The 20,759-nt window shown below is 47.9% G+C and overlaps 2 protein-coding genes across 2 annotated transcripts in view; both read right to left on the bottom strand.

Annotated features, from left to right (window-relative positions):
• LOC132571576 (zinc finger protein 420-like) overlaps positions 1-20,759 on the bottom strand; it is an 895,908-nt gene that overhangs the window by 799,700 nt on the left and 75,449 nt on the right. The gene's annotated exons all lie outside the window — the stretch shown is intronic.
• Positions 11,352-13,031, bottom strand: LOC132570908 (zinc finger protein 420-like). Its single transcript, XM_060237546.1, has one exon. The coding sequence runs from the start codon at positions 13,029-13,031 to the stop codon at positions 11,352-11,354; it is 1,680 nt and encodes a 559-aa protein (XP_060093529.1).

The following is a 20,759-nucleotide window of genomic DNA, read 5'->3' on the forward strand; positions in this document are numbered from 1 at the left end:
AAGAATGATTTTTCAGTGTGTCTCTGTGCATGCTAAGTTCACAACCAGATTTTCAGCCAGATGCAACTTCAACAAGATATCACATCTGTCCCAAGTCCCACCCCAAGACCCTTCCCAAAGTTCCTGGCAGTTCTGGGCCATCGCCTGCCATCCCTCCTCCACCCCCTGCTGCCCACAGCAGCCCCCCAGATGACCCTTCAAGCACAAGCACAGACGCCACAGTTCCCCATTGGTATTTGCCCCCAGGGACAAGTTTTCAGAGTTCGGCTGCCCCAGAAGTTTCCCTTTATTCACCAGGCTGAAGAGCTCTGCTGAGGCTGATCTACCCCCCGCCCCACCTTGGCAAGTTGAGACTCCGATAGAAAAAAGGTGAGATGTGATTTTTTTTTATTGTAATGAGAGACACTGACCTCCAAGAATTTGTCTAATCTCCTTTTGGAGGCATCACAGTTTGTGGACTTTGGGTGCCACCAATTAACTCTTTGTTGTCTGTAAAAATACGTATCCTCGCCCCCTCCCCCCGACTTGAACTCTCTACCCACCACATTCACGGGCTGCCCTGATTGCACCCAGGCACAAGGAGTCCTTACCACAGGAGAGGGCATCTTGGGCACGCTCCACCGCCGGCACCCTCTGCCCCTGCTCCAAGGAAGCTCCTTCTTCCTCAGGGATTGCAGCTTCCATTTCCAAAGGTGGTCCCCCCATCTGAAACAGCAGCCAGGGAAACAGGTAAGAGATGAAATGGAAAAGATACCAAGGAAGGGATCCTGCCCCACTCCCAGATTCTGCACCCTTCTCTCAGCAGAGAAAGTGAGGTACATGCAGGGATCAGAAATCTTCTAGCAGAAGAAGCTTCGGGCTATTATCTGGCAAGGAAACTTTAAGATAAGGTCAAATTTAAGGTCACCACAGGAGGTGGTGGTATCTACAAGCATAGACAGCTTCAAGAGGGGGTTAGATAAAAATATGGAGCAGAGGTCCATCAATGGCTATTAGACACTCTGTGTATATGTGTGTGTGTGTGTGTATATATATATTGGCCACTGTGTGACAGAGTGTAGGACTGGATGGGCCATTGGCCTGATCCAACATGGCTTCTCTTATGTTCTTATGATTTAGTTGCTTAAATTAGACATACAGGAGAGAATCACACATCTGGAGGAAATCCCCTCACCTGTTCTGCCTGCCTCTTCTCCTCTGCCTGATTCAGGAGGAAGCCTTCGGCCAGGGCCACCGCCTGGGAACTTGTCTCCGGCCCACATCCTCTGACCCAGCCCTGCATTTCCTGGGGCAGGAGAGTCAGGAACTGCTCCAGGATCACTAGGTCCAGGATCTGCTTCTTGGTGTGCCTCTCCGGCTTCAGCCACTGGTTGCAAAGTCCATGGAGCCAGCTGCAAACCTCTCGGGGCCCATCGGCCTCATGGTAGCGGAACTGCCGGAAGTGTTGGCAGTGTACATCTGAGGTCGTGGTGTCTTTAGACAGAACCTCTGGCACAGCTCTTTCCCAGAATTCAGCACCACTTCCAGCTGAGATGGGATGGGGGCCTTTGCTTGCTCTCTTGCCAACTCCAGGTCCTTCTGGGTCCTGCTCTTCCATCTCCTTCCTCTTCTCTTGAGTCCCCTCCATCTCTGAAAAGCTGCCTTTAATAATTTGGCTCTGAAGGGAGGCTTCTCCCTGAGGGAATGGAGAGAGACAGACAGGAGTGTGTCAAAAGGAATATACACACACACAAACCTGCAGACACATAGATGCACATATAAGTACAACCTCCATTCCCCAAGAGAAGCAGGATATATAACACGTCCTTCATCCAGAGAATTATCACAGTTCTCTCCTGGCCCCAGTATTCCCGCTCATCCTGAAAGAAGGGCCATTTTCCAGAGTCCAGTCTATTTGGAATAAAGCCTATGCCAAGACTCTGAAGACCTTTGCATGGCTACTAATTATCTCAGTGGTGGAGATGGTAGTTGGGGGGAGGGTCAGCCAAAATACCTGCCATTGCGAGAAGCCAATCAGCATGAATGATTCATACATGTGATCCCATCTGGGATTCCTTACTGGGCCCCCCAAAGGCAGGCTTCATAGTCTTGTTGGCATCTCCCTTAACGAGATCTAAACCCTCCCCTCCTGGGACTGTGCCCTGGCGTTCCTCCCTGGTGTGCTGCCTGGGGGTCTGTGCCTCTCTCGCCCCAAGTGAAATGGGGCAGGGCGATGCGTTTGGAGTGTGTGTTTACATGCCATGTTCCTCACAGGGGTGGATTCTTGTGTGGCCTTTGTTCCTCCAGGCCTTGCATATATTGGGGGTGTGGCCACATCAGCAAGCTCCACCCCTCTCTGCCTGCCAGGGGAGCTGCCTAATGCTCTGATTGGTGGGCGTGGGTGGTGTTTGCATGAGCACCAATGGGGTTGCTAGGCGCTCTCCAACTTGGCAACAGGGGTATTTCAAATGTTCCTCTCCTCTGCTGGGCAGCCCCAGCCCCACACTGGCCCCACATCCGGAGGTTAGGATGGGGCTGCAGCCAGTGCAGGCTGGACTTCCCTTCCCCCAGCCCCCACCCCTTCTTAACTCATCCCACTCCCCAAAAGGCCAGCTTGGGTTGTTGGTGTGCAGAATGAAAATGACCAGCTTCATTTTCATATCAGTTTCATACAGTTAACTTTTCTTCCACTGATTATCGCTTATCCCCGACAAACTCCGCTTACAAAGCTGAACAAAACTGGAGCCTAACAGAGTAACCAACCTCTAGGGGGCTGAAGCCAAAATAATCAACCAACTACTTTGAATAGATAAGGAAGAAAGTTTACTACAAGCGCCAAAGAAATCCCTGAGAGATTGATCCAGGCCATCCTCAGAAGGCCCCCACTTTGCACCGACACGTGAAACTGGCAGTACTTTCTGCAAGCCCTTTATTCAAGAAATGCAGGATCAGCCCAAGCACTTTTCCCCTGCTCTTGGGAGAAGTTGAGAAGACGCTTGCAATTTTAGAGACATTTCGGGCACTGTATATTATACTGGGAACTGTGCAATGGCTATATGCATGAAAGAGATGGGAACCATTTTGTTAATCACTGAACATAAGAAATAATATTTGGAACTGTAGCAAAATGTGTTAGTGATGCATTCACAGTAGTTGATTGCGGTGGCTTCAGCTGTTTCCGTGTGTATCCTCCCGGTGGGGCCTGAAGTTCTCCCAGAATTAGAACCCACCTCCAGCAGGCAGAGATGAGTTCCCGGGGAGAAAATGGTTGCACGGGAGGGAGCTGGCTGACCAAGGACAGCCACGGTTTGGCATGATCCCCGCCTTCCTCCCCTCCAAAACCTAAAAGTTTATTCCCCCCCCCCCCCTCCTCCAAGACTTACTTGCAAGTAAACTTTCCCGGGATCCGGCTGCTGCAGGCCTTTTCCCTCCAGCTGCAGCTTCTCTGCAAGCCCCACCCCAGTTCTCCTGAGTTCTGCAAAAGCAAGCCCCTCCCCGGGAAAAGCCCTTTTCCTCTCCTGCCCCCCTTCTTGCTCGGCCTCTCTAGCAAGCAGCTCCGTGGTTTTAACCCCTTCCGTGCTGCAGAGGAAGGAGAAACGTGTCTTGCTGCCGCCAGCCACGCCTTGTGCTGCTCAGTGGGGCTGCTCGGGTTCACATGATCAGTAATCTATATCCAAGTGTTTAAATATGAAATGATTTATTTCTGATGCTGATTCAGTATCAAGAATTCATTGCATGGTTTAATTTTTTTTTTCCCCCAACCACTCAATATAGTCTCGGTCAAAGAAAGAGGCCCCTGAGTGAGGAAAGATGTCACAAATTCCATCACTGAGACAGCCTGCAGAAATAACTTCCTCTTTGAAAGGAAATACTTTCTCTCATTTCTCCACAACTTAGCCTGAGTGCGTGACTGAGCCAAGGTCTCACAGCCTGCTTTGTGGCTGAGGAGAGATAGGAACTCTGCTCTCCCCGGTCTGCCGTGAAAACGTTGTGAAAGAAGAAGAAGAAGATACTGCATTTATATGCCGCTCTCCACTCCGAATCTCGGAGCCGCTCACAATCTCCTTTCCCTTCCTCCCCCACAACAGACACCCTGTGAGGTGGGTGGGGCTGAGAGGGCTCTCACAGCAGCTGCCCATTCAAGGACAACCTCTGCCAGAGCTACAGCTGACCCAAGGCCATTCAGTGCTATTCAGCCAGATCAGGAAAAGGAGACTGAAGCTGGGTCCCCCCCCACTCCTTACTCATCCCCCTCCTAGAATAAGGATCTAAAATTCAATGAGGGGCGAAAGGGGTTTTGAACATTGAGCGTTTCTGTGCCCCCCTCCCCCACCCGAGAAAACCTGGTGGGACCAATAGGGCTTTGATGTCACAGAGCCCCTCTCTGCAGTTGCCCTTTCCCAAATGCGGGGGGGGGGGGGCTTATCTCTGTGGTTTCTGGAGACAAGCACTGATATTCCATAAGAACATAAGAGAAGCCCTGTTGGATCAGGCCAGTGGCCCATCCAGTCCAACACTCTGTGTCACATAAGAACTTAAGAGAAGCCCTGTTGGATCAGGCCAGTGGCCCATCCAGTCCAACCCCCCTCCTGGTGCCATAAGGAGGTCCACAAGTGGGGCTAGAAGCCCTTCCACTGTGCCCCCCCAAGTACCAAGAATACAGAGCATCACTGCCCCAGAGAGTTCCAACAAAACGTTGACTAATAGCCATTGATGAACCTCTGCTCCATATGTTGATCCAATCCCCTCTTGAAGCTGGCTATGCTTGTAGCTTCCAGCACCTCCTGTGGCAGTGAATTCCATGTGTTAATCACCCTTTGGGTGAAGAAGGACTTGTTTTTATCCATTCTAACCCGACTGCTCAGCAATTCCACTGAATGCCCATGAGTTCTTGTAATGAGTGAAGCATTCATTCTGCCTAGTCTCGGGGATGGCCAAGGTAATCTCTGGCTGATTATGTCTGCACCTGCGAGGGGCCTGGGAAGAACTCTTGGAGGAGGGATCACTTCCTTCATGCCTTGGGTTTGAATAGATAACAGTTGCTACAATAAGTAGAGGGCAAGTGCCCACCAAAGCCAGTTTTCGCAAGACCCATCTTTCCCTAACCTGTCATGTATCAATAAACAGCTATTCTTACAAATGGACTGTCCTTGATCATTCAGCTGTTGGGAACCAGACATTCAGTTTCACCAGTGGAAAAATAATCTCTTCTGTTGTTTCATAGGCACAACAGAGTCTTTTTACTATTCTGTTGTTGTCTTTAACTGCCACTTTAACTGCTTAGGTCAAAAGTGGCCAAACTTGTTAAATTAAGAGCAAAACAGATTATATGTCAGATGTTTGAGAGACACAAGACATGAACAAGCATTATACACGTCTTTCTTTTAATACTTTTTTTTTTTGCACAGAAAGATAAATGCATATGTATGCCCTTGACAATATGACCATGTTAGGAGGAGACTTTAAAAAAAAAACAAAAACAAAACCTGGGAATAACAGTCCCCATAAGACCATCATAAGGAAAGGTTAGGGAATTATTTTTTGACACCAGTGGGAGAAGGAAACACACAAGCATTACATAAATCTCTCACCTCCGTTTGCATCATTATGTATCTTTCTTTGCCATGACACCTAGGTTAGTAAATACAGCTCCTCCAAGAGCTATGAAACTAAGGGGGGGAACCCAGCACAGTCCTCTTTAATTCCATCTCTCCTTCCAGTGGCTCTCTCAGTTCTTGCACTGTCTTTCCTCGCTCTAGGTCCCTGGGTGACCTGTGTGGTGGAGGAAAAGTGCTTTCAAGCCTGCCTATTTCCCCCTCCTTCCTCCCTTCACTCACAGTGGAAATATCTGCCTATCTATGGGTAAGTGCTCAGAGGCTGACTGTGATCCCAGTGTGAAGCAAGCTTACTTGAGAGTAAGCCTTAATTAAGTTCCTCCTTGACCTCTGGGAGCGGCACAATATGCATGAAAGAGCCACGTGTGGTTCCCAATTCACAGTTTGGACACCCCTGGCTTAGGTTTTACCAGCTGCTTTCGTCCAGACTCAGCTATACTTATAACCTGTGAGTGATGCCTCTCCTTCTTCTTCTTCTGTATTTTCATATGTCCGTGTGAAAGCCATGATGACCTCTGGTGACTGACCCCTGCTGGAGGCCTGGAGGATATTCAGGGAGGTAGCTAAATAAAGCCTGCCTCTGCTTCCCCACTGCTGGTATTCCAAGGAGCTCTCCCATCCAAGCCCTTGCCAGAGTCCACCCTGCTCGGCTTCTGAGATCTGACAAGATCAGGCTTGCGTGGTCTCTCCCAGTCAGGGCCCAGTTCCTTCTGCATCCTGACTCTAACTGGCCCTGCCTGGCAACTAACCCTCCGCCCTCCCTCTTTCTTTGGTTTCAAAACAATTTATTTTAATTACATATTTTTGTTTGCCATTAAATGTTAATACACATATGTCACATTTCCTCCACCCCCCACCCTTTTGTGACCCCCAGGAGTGCATGTTCCCCCTCATCAAACGTCCCCATATCGTTATTTAATCTAATTTGTTATAAGGTAAAAAGCTTTGTCTATTAGAAAATCTTTCTCCAAAAAGCTCAAAAGTTATAATCCATCTTCATGGTATTTCTTCTTAACCATTGTCTTTTAAACTATAATCCACACATCGTTTCTTTAAAGGTTAATCATTGTCAAAAATCACCAAATGTCCTTTAACGTTCCATTATTTTTCAATAAATTTGTTGAAACTATCCCCAGTCGTTTTTAAATTTCTCTAAATCTTATTCTTTTAAGATTCTCATAAATTTGTCCATTTCGCTCCGATACATAACTTTCAAAATCCATTCCCATCTTTCTGATATTTTGTCTTGTTTCCACATTTGCGCAAACAATGTCCGTGCAGCTGAAAGCATATACCAAATTATTTAACCACTGTCAAAGATCGCCAACTGTCCTCCAAAGTCTTTGTGCTCCCTCAAAAAAATTGTCATTTGCTGAATGGTTGTGATGGTAAATCTCCGTCCTTTGAATTCAAAACTCAAACCCTCTGGAAGTTCCCATCTGTATCTTATTTCTTTTTCTCTCAGCTTTTCTGTCAGCCGTTTATAGTATCTCCTGTCACGGATGACTTTCCTTGGCAGTTCTTTCATAATTCTTACTTTGCTGCCATTCACCTCCAGTGGGCTCTTAAGTTGTTTACTAAGAATTCTCCCCACCATGCCTCTTGTCACAAATCTTACCACCACATCTCTTGGTAGTTTATTATTTTTTTTGGCAGATTCCGAATTTACTATGTAAATATAATCATAGTAATAATCATAATAATCAGTTACTTCTGGGTCCTCTCCTAAAAATTCAGCAATAATTTTAATTATTTATGTCCTTAGATCAGTAGTAGAAGACTCAGGCACACCTCTTAGTCGTAGTTGGTTCTCCATAAATTTACAGTCAGCTAGTAATGCTTTCTCCTGCAATTTTTCCATAGTGGAATCTACACAGTCCATTCTCATATCCAGGTCTTTCACCTTATCTTCTACTTTCTGCAAAGCTGCTTGTAAGTAGTACTGCGGTACTGATGTTATTAGACCTGTCGGTGACATTTGACACAGTCGACCACCAGTTGCTAAAGCGCCGCCTCGCCGACATAGGGGTTGGGGGGTTGGCCCTACAATGGCTTTCCTCCTTCCTCTCTGATCGGAGACAAAGGGTGGCCATTGGGGGTGAGCGATCCCAGAGGCGCACACTTGATTGTGGGGTGCCTCAGGGAGCAGTTCTCTCCCCAATGTTGTTCAACATTTATATGCGCCCCCTTGCCCAGATTGTCCGGAGGTTCGGGCTGGGTTGCCATCAATATGCAGATGACACCCAGCTCTATCTACTAATGGATGGCCGGCCTGGCTCCGCCCCAGGGAACCTGGATCGGGCCTTACGGGCTGTGGCGACGTGGCTCAGATTGAGTGGATTGAAGTTGAATCCAGCGAAGACAGAGGTCCTTTGTGTGGGTCGCGGCGCTCTGGGAGGGGAAATAGCTCTCCCAACTTTCGACGGCACACCATTGGAACCAGCGCGCCAGGTAAAAAGTCTGGGTGTTTTACTGGAGCCTTCATTATCAATGGAGGCCCAGATAGCAGCCACTGCCAAGTCAGCATTCTTCCATCTGAAGCGGGCAAGGCAGTTGGCCCCCTTCCTGGAACGCCGCGACCTCGCAACAGTGATCCATGCAACGGTCACCTCAAGATTGGACTACTGTAATGCCCTCTACTTGGGGCTACCTCTGTGCCGGACCCGGAAGTTACAGCTGGTGCAGAACGCGTCGGCCAGGCTACTATTGGGGCTCTCGAAATGGGAGCACATACGGCCGGGGCTGCGCGGACTGCACTGGCTACCAATTATCTACCGAGTCCAGTACAAAGTGTTGGTTATCACCTTTAAAGCCCTATATGGCCGAGGACCAGCCTACCTAAGGGACCGTCTCTCCCCATATGAACCCCAGAGGGCACTGAGGTCAGTGGGTAAAAACAAAATGACCATCCCTGGGCCGAGAGAGGTCAAACTCCAAAACACCAGAGTACGGGCCTTTTCAGCTGCGGCACCTACTACAGGACCAACCCTAAATCAGACTTTTCCCTGCAGCCGCTGTGGCCGGACCTGCCTGTCCCACATTGGTCTTGTCAGCCACCAGCGAGCCTGCAGCAAACGTGGACTATTGCACCCTTCTTAAATCTTCGTTCGCGAAGCCAAGCCAAGAAGAAGAAGAAGAAGACCTGCACTGTGGAACCAGCTTCCGGAGGAAGTGCGGGCCCTGCAGAACCTCGACCAGTTCCGCAGGGCCTGCAAGACCGCCCTTTTTAGACAAGCCTATAATGACACTGACTGCTGAGTTGCCTGGTACAAAGAACCGCCATCTATAAGATTATCTAAACTGGCAGAACCAGCGCCATAACAGTTCTATTGCTGCCAGATATATTTATATATATATATAGTGTAACGTAAATTATGTATTTTAACGTAACTGACTGGTTTTTATATGTTTAATTTTAATTGTTAAATTCAAAGTTTTATTATTTATGTTAACGTGTAAGTTGTTGTTAGCCGCCCTGAGCCGCCTAGGCGGGGAGGGCGGGATAGAAATAAAAGTTATTATTATTATTATTAAGTCTTTTCTGAGATCTTTCTTATCTTTTTTCACATCTTCTGCACTTGTCTCAATGTCTCTTTTTAGCTCTGTTTTTGTTTCTCTAATTATATTTGCCAATCTTGCTTCCATAGCATCCATTGCTGCTTGCCATTCTGCTTTATCTGTCTTGTCTGGTTTAGATTTAGCCATTCCCTCTCTTTCAAGTGATTCAGCCCTCGTACGTTGCTGCCTTATTGCTGATCTCAGCTCCATCATGGCTGCTTAGTTGTTGCTTTAAATAGGTTTAAAAGTTGACCTCTCTCATTCAAATTTCAAGCACACAGTCTTATAGATTAGATCATGCCCTGTTAAATAAGCCCCAAACCTCCGTTCTCCGATACTCCTAAATCAAGATATTAATTTAAAAAAAAATTTTTTTTGTACAAAATGGCAGCCGCAGTTTTTCTGTCAGTTTAAAATCTTTTTTCCTTTTTTCTCTAAAACAGCACCAAAATTAGTTTTAAGTATATAGTCCAATAGTTTTTACCTTTTAATGATGATATCTGCCGGCTCTGCTATTTTTCAATGTCCAGATTTCTTTTTATTAACTTTTAAAATATTGACCTTCTTTTAATGGCGTCTGATACTTCTCTATGGTTTTGGGTCCTAGAGAGGGCTGGAGGACTTGCTGTTTTTCCCTTCTCTTAATGGCGCCATCCTTTACTTCCCTTCCTTTTTTTGACACGAAGTCTGGTTATCTATGGTTATGAAGTCTCACGTTGTTTCAAAGTCACCAGCTCAGCCGATCTTCTGGGAAGAGCTTTCTGTTCAAACTGCAGGCATGCCAAACAATGTCTGTTTTTCCTCTTTGAAGCTTGTTTCTCACAATTTTAAAGTCCAAATTTCCACCCCTCCTTTACACTCCTAGATATATTATTGCTTTTCTGGCTTCAGACCTTTGCTTTTAAATTTATGTAGTCTTTTATTCGCCCCGGAGTGATAGATATAGATCTATTACCTTCAGTTCTTTTATCCTTCTTCCCACTGCTCCTTAAGTTCTCAGATGTTAAGCAGTCTCATAGAAGCTTTGTATCTTGGTGGATTTAAGCCAGTTAACGGCCTCAGAGATCCTCTGTAGACGATGTAATGCAGTCCTTCTCGGGGGACTCGTCAAAGCCAAATAGAAACCCCACTGGAGTTCCTCGTCAGCCAAAGTAAATCCCCTCAGAACTTCACATGCATGTCTTAGCCCCCTCCCTGCCTGGAAGGGGTAGGCAGCAGGTGTTGAAATCACCTTCTCTGCCCAGAACAGAGGTTCTGATCTGCCCGTCTGCTGAAGTGCAGCTCAATCCTCCATGACCAAAACCGGAAGCTCCCTGCCCACCCCCTTTCTACCTAGATGGAACGCTTGAGGATATTCTCTTTCACTATCTGAAGAAGTGTGCTTGCACCATGGAAGGTTAAACTCAGAATAAAACTTTGTTGATGCTCAAGCTGACACTGGACACAACCCTAAAAGAAGAAAAAGAATGCAGATTTATACCCTGCCCAAGCACTTATAACGTTTCTTTCTGATTAGAATAAGGTTTCTTTTGTGGATTTCAGCCTTTTACAGCAATTGGCATCTTTTCAATACTTTTTGTGGTCTGTGGCTGTCGTTAAGATATGAAGTAGGAGGAAAGCTCTTTTTACAGTTGAAGAGGTTGCATGGATCCCCCTGTGTGGGTTCCTTGACACAGCAGAAGAGAACTGCTTTGACTGAACTACTTTGAAAGAAATTCAAAAGGTTTCTCACCTCTATGAGTTCATATATGCCCCTGAAAATTGTCACGCTGACTGAATCTCTTTTCATAATCTGAGGCCCTGAGCCACCTCGGTGGGGAGGGAGGGATATAAATCAAGTAAAATGAAATGAAAAATGAAAATCTGCACACTCAAAAGTTTCCTCCCACATGTGTAGGTAATTCGATGCAGTTGAAGAGTGCCACTCTAACTGAATCTTCTCTCACACTCTAAGCACTGAACTACTTCTCCTGTTTGGATTCTCCGATGCATGACTGTTCTCCCATTGCCTGCTCCCCTTACCCTCACTGGACCCAACGGGATGAGAGCTGCCATTGCAGTAACAGAGGGTGATGGACGAACGGCTAATCAGCAAGTTTAAAGAGGGGGTGTGCTCTCATTCATTTCCCATCATGAAAGCCACCCTTGGGGCCATTAACAAGTCCACGAGTGACGAGCCGGGACCGGACATTGAGAATTCTAAAGATTCTCCCCTCTGTGTGTTCTCTGATGCTGTTGAAGATTCCTCCTCTGACTGAATCTCTTTCCACACTCTGAGCACTCAAAAGGTTTTTCCCCTGTGTGGATTCTCTGATGAAGTTGAAGAGTGCTACTCTGACTGAATCTCTTTCCACACTCTGAGCATTCAAAAGGTTTCCCGCCTGTGTGGATTCTCTGATGACGTTGAAGATTGGTACTCTGAATGAATTTCTTTCCACACTCTGAGCATTCATAAGGTTTTTGGCCTGTGTGGATTCTCTGATGATGTTGAAGATGGCCACTCCGACGAAATCTCTTTCCACACTCTGGGCATTCAAAAGGTTTCTCCCCTGTGTGGATTCTCTGATGATTTTGAAGAGGGCCACTCCGACTGAATCTCTTTCCACACTCTGAGCATTCAAAAGGTTTCTCCCCTGTGTGGGTAATCTGATGACTTTGAAGACTGCTACTCCAACTGAATCTCTTTCCACACTCTGAGCATTCAAAAGGTTTCTCCCCTGTGTGAGTAATCTGATGATTTTGAAGACTGCTACTCCGACTGAATCTCTTTCCACACTCTGAGCATTCAAAAGGTTTCTCCCCTGTGTGGGTTCTCTGATGACGTTGAAGACTGCCATTCCGACTGAATTTCTTTCCACACTCTGAGCATTCAAAAGGTTTCTCCCCTGTGTGGGTTCTCTGATGATGTTGAAAAGTTTTACTCTGACTGAATCTCTTTCCGCACTCTGAGCATTCAAAAGGTTTCCCGCCTGTGTGGATTCTCTGATGACTTTGAAGATAGCCACTCCGACTGAATCTCTTTCCACACTCTGAGCATTCATAAGGTTTTTGGCCTGTGTGGATTCTCTGATGATGTTGAAGATGGCCACTCCGACGAAATCTCTTTCCGCACTCTGGGCATTCAAAAGGTTTCTCCCCTGTGTGGATTCTCTGATGATTTTGAAGAGGGCCACTCCGACTGAATCTCTTTCCACACTCTGAGCATTCAAAAGGTTTCTCCCCTGTGTGGGTAATCTGATGACTTTGAAGACTGCTACTCCAACTGAATCTCTTTCCACACTCTGAGCATTCAAAAGGTTTCTCCCCTGTGTGAATAATCTGATGATTTTGAAGACTGCTACTCCGACTGAATCTCTTTCCACACTCTGAGCATTCAAAAGGTTTCTCCCCTGTGTGGGTTCTCTGATGACGTTGAAGACTGCCATTCCGACTGAATTTCTTTCCACACTCTGAGCATTCAAAAGGTTTCTCCCCTGTGTGGGTTCTCTGATGATGTTGAAAAGTTTTACTCTGACTGAATCTCTTTCCGCACTCTGAGCATTCAAAAGGTTTCCCGCCTGTGTGGATTCTCTGATGACTTTGAAGATAGCCACTCCAACTGAATCTCTTTCCACACTCTGAGCACTCAGAAGGTTTTTCCCCTGTATGGATTCTTTGATGATTTTGAAGAGTGCTACTCTGACTGAATCTCTTTCTACACTCTGAGCACTCAAAAGGTTTTTCCCCTGTATGGGTTCTCTGATGACTTTGAAGACTGCCACTCCGGCTGAATCTCTTTCCACACTCTGAGCATTCAAAAGGTTTTCCCCCTGTGTGGGGTCTCTGATGATATTGAAGACTGCCACTCTTACTTAATCTCTTTCCACTCTCTGGGCACATAAAAGTTCTCTCTCCTTGGTGGGTTTTTTGGTGCAGCTGAAAGATTCTACTCTGACTGAATTTATTACTCATTTCTGAGAATTCAGAAGGTTTCTCCTCTCTCTTTATTGGTTGGTGTACAAGGAGCTGTGATCTATTTCTGAAATACTTTCCACACTGAATGGATTTCCTTGTCTTCATTATCCAGTGCTTTGGAAAACGTACATTCTGCTTTCTTCCATCATGCTTCTCAACCATACCACCACCTTTCCTTCTCTTAGGTTTGCCTTGATTCCTGACAATTTTGTTCAAGTTTTCATTTTTAACTCTATGTGGCATTTTCTCATGAAGTTCCTCACCCTCCACATTCCTCTGCTCATCTCCTGCTGGAATAGAGAGAAACTGTTACCACTTGGAAAGAGAGTAAGTTCTAACAGCATCTATATGACTATAGGAGGAAAGTTTGGCGGATCTGAACCACACATCCACGTTTTCCCAAGAAGAATTAATATTTAAGAATACCTCCCCCACCCGTTTATCTGCCCAGACATCTCTTTAATAAGAGGCTGAATTAATCTAACTCATGATACCACTAACTTATCAGCATCAGATGCTCAATATTTTCTCTTCTGAATTTGCCCTCAAGCACCACAGAGGGGAGAGACTCACATCTAGCCACTGTGAAGGCTTTTCTGCTTTTTCTTTACATCAAGGTGTGTTTGATATGCTATTCAGACTGAACCATATCCAGTTTGACTGGGCACTCTGCATTTGGAATGTCGCCGAAGACCTGCTTGTCTCTCTACATCCTCAGTTTAAGAACTACCTTGGCCTGAGCCCAGGTCATGGCTAGAATCACCTGGGGAGGGGGAAATCCAAGTAACTGTGATTTGTTATGCACCGATTTCAACCATTTAGCTTGAGAAGTATCGGATCATAGCAAATGGATTAGTCCAGGGGTGGCCAAGCTTGCTTCATGTAAAATCCACATGGAATAAACTTTAGGGTTTGGGGAGCTGCAAGACAGGAATGTCAGATGTTTGAGAGAAGGGAGGGAGGGAGGGAGGCAGGGAGGGAGGGAGGGAGGGAGGGAGGGAGGAAGGAAGGAAGGAAGGAAGGAAGGAAGGAAGGAAGGAAGGAAGGAAGGAAGGAAGGAAGGAAGGGAGGGAGGGAGGGAGGGAGGGAGGGAGGGAGGGAGGGAGGGAGGAAAAGAAGGAAGGGAAGGACCTCCTGATGGCACCTGGGTTTTTTGGCCACTGTGTGACACAGAGTGTTGGCCTGGATGGGCCATTGGCCTGATCTAACATGGCTTCTCTTATGTTCTTATGAGGGAGCGAGGGGAGAAAGGAAGGGAAGGAAGGAAGGGAGTGAGGAAGGAAGGGAGGGAGGAGGGAGGGAGGGAGGGAGGGAGGGAGGGAGGGAGGGAGGGAAGGAAGGAAGGAAGGAAGGAAGGAAGGAAGGAAGGAAGGAAGGAAGGAAGGAAGGAAGGAAGGAAAGGAAAGGAAAGGAAAGGAAAGGAAAGGAGGGAGGATGGGATGAAGGGAGGGAGGATGGGATAAAGGAAGGGAGGATGGGATAAAGCAAGGGTGGAAGGAAGGAAAGGAGGAAGGGAGGGATGGTGGAAGGGAGGAACGGAGGGAGGATGGAAGGCAGGGTGGAAGGGAGGGAGGGAGGGTGGAAGGAAAGAAGGAAGGGAGGGAGGGTGAAAGAAAGGAACGGAGGGAGGGAGGGTGGAAGAAAGGAACGGAGGAAAGGAAGGAAGGAAGGAAGGGAGGGAGGGAGGGAAGGAGCGAGGGAGGGAGGAAAAGAGGAAAGAAGGAAGAAAGGAGGAAAGAAAGGAAGGCATGGAGGGAGGAAGGGAGGGAGGAAGTTAGGGAGGAAGGAAGGAAGGGAGCGAGGGAGGGTGGAGGGGAGGAATGGAGGGAGGGTGGAAGGGAGGGAGGAACGGAGGGTGGAAGGAAGGAAGGGAGGGAGGATGGAAGGAAGGAATTGAGGGTGGAAGGAAGGAAGGAAAGACGGGAAGGTAGAAGGGAGGGAGGGAGGGAGGAAGGAAAATAGATGGGGACCAAGGAGGGAGAGAGAGGTGAAATGAAATCAACTTTTACTGCATTCTCCAAGCTTCCAGCTGGCTTTGCTTTGAAAAGTGATTTAAAGACAAATGCCTCCTCCAAACTGGCCGACAGGGCAGTGGGAGCTTTGGGAGCCACACGATCTGTGTGAAAGAGCCACAGTTTGGCCACCCCAGACTAGTCCCTCAGGTTGAAAGTTCCATTCCAGCCAGTGATGGAGTGAAGCCATTTTGCCTTCCATTTTTAAAGTGCCAGTTTCTAGTCATGTCAGTACATTCGGGACACATCTGGGGACCTGCAGGTTCGCTCTAAGGAATTTGGTCTGAACCCTCTGAAGAGCAGCAGAACTGGAAGAGGAAGGGCCGATCAGAGCGCCACAGAGGCTTTCTGCAACTGCCTTCACTTGAAATACCTTTTAGGTGGCTGGAACATCAAGAGCCCCTTTTGCATGACAGAATTTAAGGATGCTGTTGGCAGTTCTTTCGCCTTGCATTGCTGCATGCTGCATATGGGCATTTCTGCCCCCTCCCCCCAGATGACCCCAGAGGTCAGTTCCAATTCTAGGAATACATGAAGTTTCCTTATCCTGAATCAGACCTTTGGTCCCTTGGAGTCAGTATCATCTGCTCAGTCCAGCATCGGCTCTCCAGGGTCTCAGGCAGAGGTCTTTCCCTTCACCTCCTATCTGAACCTTTTCTCTGGAGATGCTGCCGATTGAACTGGGGACCGTTTCATTCCACACAGATCCTCTGCCAGGGAGCCACAGCCCCTCCCCTAGTGGTAGGACGTGCCTCAAAATGATGCAGTGCTATTCAGTATTAGGATTCATTCCTCATCACAACGGAACGGCACCCATGAAAGATCCTTACCCAGAGAGGCCACATTCTCATAGTTCTCCAGCATGACTTCCCTGTACAGAGCTCTTTGTCTCGGATCCAGCAGGGCCCACTCTGCCTCCGTGAAAGAGACGGACACCTCCTCAAAGGAAAAGGGACCCTGGAAGAACAAGAAGATTCCCTCCTCTTCAGAGATCATGCCAGGCAGAGATGGCACACTGGAAGGGAGTCGTCTGGGAAGATATGGAAAGGAAGGCTTGGGATGGGTAAATGGAATAGTATTCAAGGGATCTCTCACACAGACTCCTTGTAGAAACAGAAGGAGCAAAAACTCCTCTGAGAAAATAGGAGGGACTTGGACTGTGCCCCCCCCCCCCCCCCCCACAATCTCTCCTACCTGGATTGCAGGTTCAGCAGCCATCTCCACCCTTCTGAAAATATGAAGGCTCAACAGCATCTCTTCACTGCCTGTTCATGAGACAAGGGAGGAAGGAAGGGTGTTTGTTTATTTGTTCCCTGCTTCACACACCTCCTTTCTGGGGTTGTGAAACCTTACCCTATATATGTTGAACAGATTTTTAAAATACTTTTTATTACATTCTGGGAGAGGCAGAAGAGAAGCACCAGGGACCTATGAGCCTCAGGGATTATAAATGCTGCCAGAATATTTCAGACTTCTGTGAGACTTGGGTTTCCTCTATGGCAGGGGTGGCCAAGGGTAGCTTTCCAGATGTTTTTTCCTACAGCTCCCATCAGCCCCAGCTACTGGCCATGCTTGCTGGGGCTGATGGGAGTTGTAGGCAAAAAAACATCTGGAGAGCTACCCTTGGCCACCCCTGCTCTATGGAGAGGGAAAGGAGTTGGTGGAAATGCCATAGCATGAAACTTCACCATCACAATGTACCAGACGCGAATCAAGCAGTTCTGGAGAGTTGAAGGAAATAAGAATGAGTTTTCAGAGTGTCTCTGGGCATGCTAAGTTCACAACCAGGTTTTGAGCCAGATGCAACTTCAACAAGATACCACATCTGTCCCAAGTCCCACCCCAAGACCCTCCCCAAAGTTCCTGGCAGTGCTGGGCCATCGCCTGCCATCCCTCCTCCACCCCCTGCTGCCCACAGCAGCCCCCCAGGTGACCCTTCAAGCACAAGCACAGAAGCCACAGTTCCCCATTATTATTTGCCCCCAGGGACACGTTTTCAGAATTCGGCTGCCCCAGAAGTTGAAGGTTCCCTTTATTCACCAGGCTGAAGAGCTCTGCTGAGGCTGATCTACCTTCCCCCCACCTTGGCAAATTGAGACTCTGATGGAAGGAAGGTGAGATGTGATTTTTTTTTAATATAATGAGAGACACTGACCTCCAGGAAATGTGTAATCTCCCTTTAGAGGCATCACAGTTTGTGGACATTGAGTGCCACCAATTACTTCTGTGTTGTCTGTAAAAATACGTATCCTTGCCCCCTCCCCCTGACCTGAACTCTCTACCCATCACATTCACATGCTGCCCCAACTGCACCCAGGCACAAGAACATAAGAACATAAGAGAAGCCATGTTAGATCAGGCCAATGGCCCACCCAGTCCAACACTCTGTGTCACACAGCGGCCAAATATATATATATATATATACACACACACACACACACACACTGTGGCTAATAGCCACTGATGGACCTCTGCTCCATATTTTTATCTAACCCCTTCTTGAAGGTGGCTATGCTTGTGGACGCCACCACCTCCTGTGGCAGTGAATTCCACATGTTAATCACCCTTTGGGTGAAGAAGTACTTCCTTTTATCCGTTTTAACCTGTCTGCTCAGCAATTTCATCGAATGCCTACGAGTTCTTGTATTGTGAGAAAGGGAGAAAAGTACTTCTTTCTCTACTTTCTCCATCCCATGCATTATCTTGTAAACTTCTATCATGTCACCCCTCAGTCGACGTTTCTCCAAGCTAAAGAGCCCTAAGCGTTTCAACCTTTCTTCATAGGGAAGGTGTTCCAGCCCTTTAATCATTTTAGTTGCCCTTTTCTGAACTTTCTCCAATGCTATAATATCCTTTTTGAGGTGCGGCGACCAGAACTGCACACAGTACTCCAAATGAGACCGCACCATCAATTTATACAGAGGCATTATGATACTGGCTGATTTACAAGGTGTCATCAGCCATTTACATACTGGCTGATGATACAAGGAGTCCTTACCACAGAAGAGGGTGTCTTGGCCATGCTCCACAGCCTGCACCCTCTGCCCCTGCTCCAAGGAAGCCCCTTCTGCCTCAGGGATTTCAGCTTCCATCTCCAAAGGGGGTCCCCACATCTGAAACAGCAGCCAGGGAGAGCGGTAAGAGATGGAATGGAAAAGAGACCAAGGAAGGGATCCTGCCCCACTCCCAGATTCTGCACCCTTCTCTCAGCAGAGATGGTGAGGTACCTGCAGGGATCAGAAATCTTCTAGCAGAAGAAGCTCTGGGCAATTATCTGGCAAGGAAACTTTAAGATAAGGTCAGATTTAGTTGCTTGAATTAGACAAACAGGAGAGAATCCCCTCACCTGTTCTGCCTGCCTCTTCTCCTCTGCCTGACTCAGGAGGAAACCTTCGGCCAGGGCCACTGCCTGGGAACTGGTCTCCGGCCCACATCCTCTGACCCAACCCTGCATTTCCTGGGGCAGGAGAGTCAGGAACTGCTCCAGGATCACCAGGTCCAGGATCTGCTTCTTGGTGTGCCTTTCCGGCTTCAGCCACTGGCTGCAAAGTCCATGGAGCTGGCTGCAAAGCTCTCGGGGCCCATCGGCCTCATGGTAGCAGAACTGCCGGAAGTGTTGGCAGTGTACATCTGAGGTCGTGGTGTCTTTAGACAGGACCTCTGGCACAGCTCTTTCCCAGAATTCAGCACCACTTCCAGGTGGGATGGGATGGGGACTCTTCCTTGCTCTCTTGCCAGCTCCAGGTCCTTCTGGGTCCTGCTCTTCCATCTCCTTCTCCTTCTCTTGAGTCAACTCCGTCTCTGAAAAGCTGCCTTTATTAACTTGGCAACAAAAAGGAGGCTTCTCCCTGAGGGGATGGAGAGAGACACAGGAGTGTGTCAAAAGGAAGATACATACACACACAAACCTGCAGACACATAGATGCACATATAAGTACAGCCTCCATTCCCCAAGAGAAGCAGGAAATATAACACAAGTCCTTCATCCAGAGAATTATCGGTTTTCTCCCGGCCCCGTATTCCCACTCACCCTGAAAGAAGGGCCATTTTCCAGACTATTTGGAATAAAGCCTATGAAAAGATTCTGAAGACCTTTGCATGGCTACTAATTATCTCAGTGGTGGAGATGGTAGTTGGGGGGAGGGTCAGCCAAAATACCTGCCATTGCGAGAAGCCAATCAGCATGAATGATTCATTCATATGTTCCCATCTGGGATTCCTTTCTGGGCCTCCTGACTCCCAAAAAGCAGGCTTCAAAGTCTTGTCGGCATCTCCCTGAACAAGATCTGAACCCCCCACCCCACCCCTCCTGGGACTGTGCTCTGGTGTTTCTCCCTGTTGTGCTGCCTGGGGGTCTGTGCCTCTCTCGCCTGGCAAAAGGATGCCCGTCCTCCCACCCTAACCCCAGTGCAGGAGGGGGAATCTGGCATCCTGTCACATCTGTCTCTGCCAAGTGAGCTGTGGAGGGATGGGGCAGGGCGATGAGTTTGGAGCAGGCGCGGTTCCTCCGTGTGTTTACATGCCATGTTCCTCACAGTGGTGGATTCTTGTGTGGCCTTTGTTCCTCCAGGCCTTGTATATATCGGGGGTGTGGCCACATCAGCAAGCTCCACCCCTCTCTGCCTGTCAGGGGAGTCGCCTAATGCTCTGATTGGTGGGCGTGGGTGGTGTTTGAATGAGCACCAATGGGGTTGCTAGGCGCTCTCCACCTTGGCAACAGGGGTATTTCAAATGTTCCTCTCCTCTGCTGGGCAGCCCCAGCCCCACACTGGCCCCACATCCAGAGGTTAGGATGGGGCTGCAGCCAAGGCAGGCTGGCCTTCCCTTCCCTTTCTTAACTCACCCCACTCCCCAAAAGGCCAGCTTGGGTTGTTGGTTTGCAGAATGAAAACTACCAGCAAGAGAATACCAGTTTCATGCAGTTAACTTTTCTTCCACTGATTATCGCTTATCCCCAACAAACTCCGCTTCCAAAGCTGAACAAAACTGCTGCCTAACAGAGTTACCAACCTCTAGGAGGCTGAAGCCAAAATAATCAATCAACTACCCTGAATAAATAACTAAGAAAGTTTCCTACAGTGCCAAAGAAATCCCTGAGAGATTGATCCAGGCCATCCTCAGAAGGCCCCCACTTTGCACTGAAATCGATATGTAAAACTGACAATACTTTTTGCTAGTACTTTATTCAAGGAATACAGGATCAACGGAAGCACTTTTTGCATTCTCTTGAGAGGCTGAGAAGACGCACTTTAAGGGACGTTTTAGGGCACTGTAACTGTGCAACGGATAGATGTGTGAAAGAGATGTGGACTGATATATTGATTACTGAGCATGAGAACTAATATTTGGATCAAAATCAGAAGAGAGGGTCCGAGCTCCGCCCCCCCCCCCAGTTGTCCAAAGCAGGGGGGGTTGGGAGGGGTTCATGACTGCAGGAGGGGCTGCCTAGGAGAAAGAATGGGGGCAGAAGAGGGAAAGGGGGCTCTGAAATTGACCCCCTCAGCATACAGGCACAAAGACACCTATTTCCCTCTCTGCCTTCTCTTGAGCCTCTCAGTTAGAAATCACCTTCCCCTTGGAGAAGAGAGCCCCGTGGCGCAGACTGGTAAAGCTGCAGTCCTAAGCTCTGCTCACGACCTGA

Source organism: Heteronotia binoei, chromosome 5, assembly GCF_032191835.1.
Source record: "Heteronotia binoei isolate CCM8104 ecotype False Entrance Well chromosome 5, APGP_CSIRO_Hbin_v1, whole genome shotgun sequence".
In the NCBI taxonomy this organism is placed as follows: Eukaryota; Metazoa; Chordata; class Lepidosauria; order Squamata; family Gekkonidae; genus Heteronotia; species Heteronotia binoei.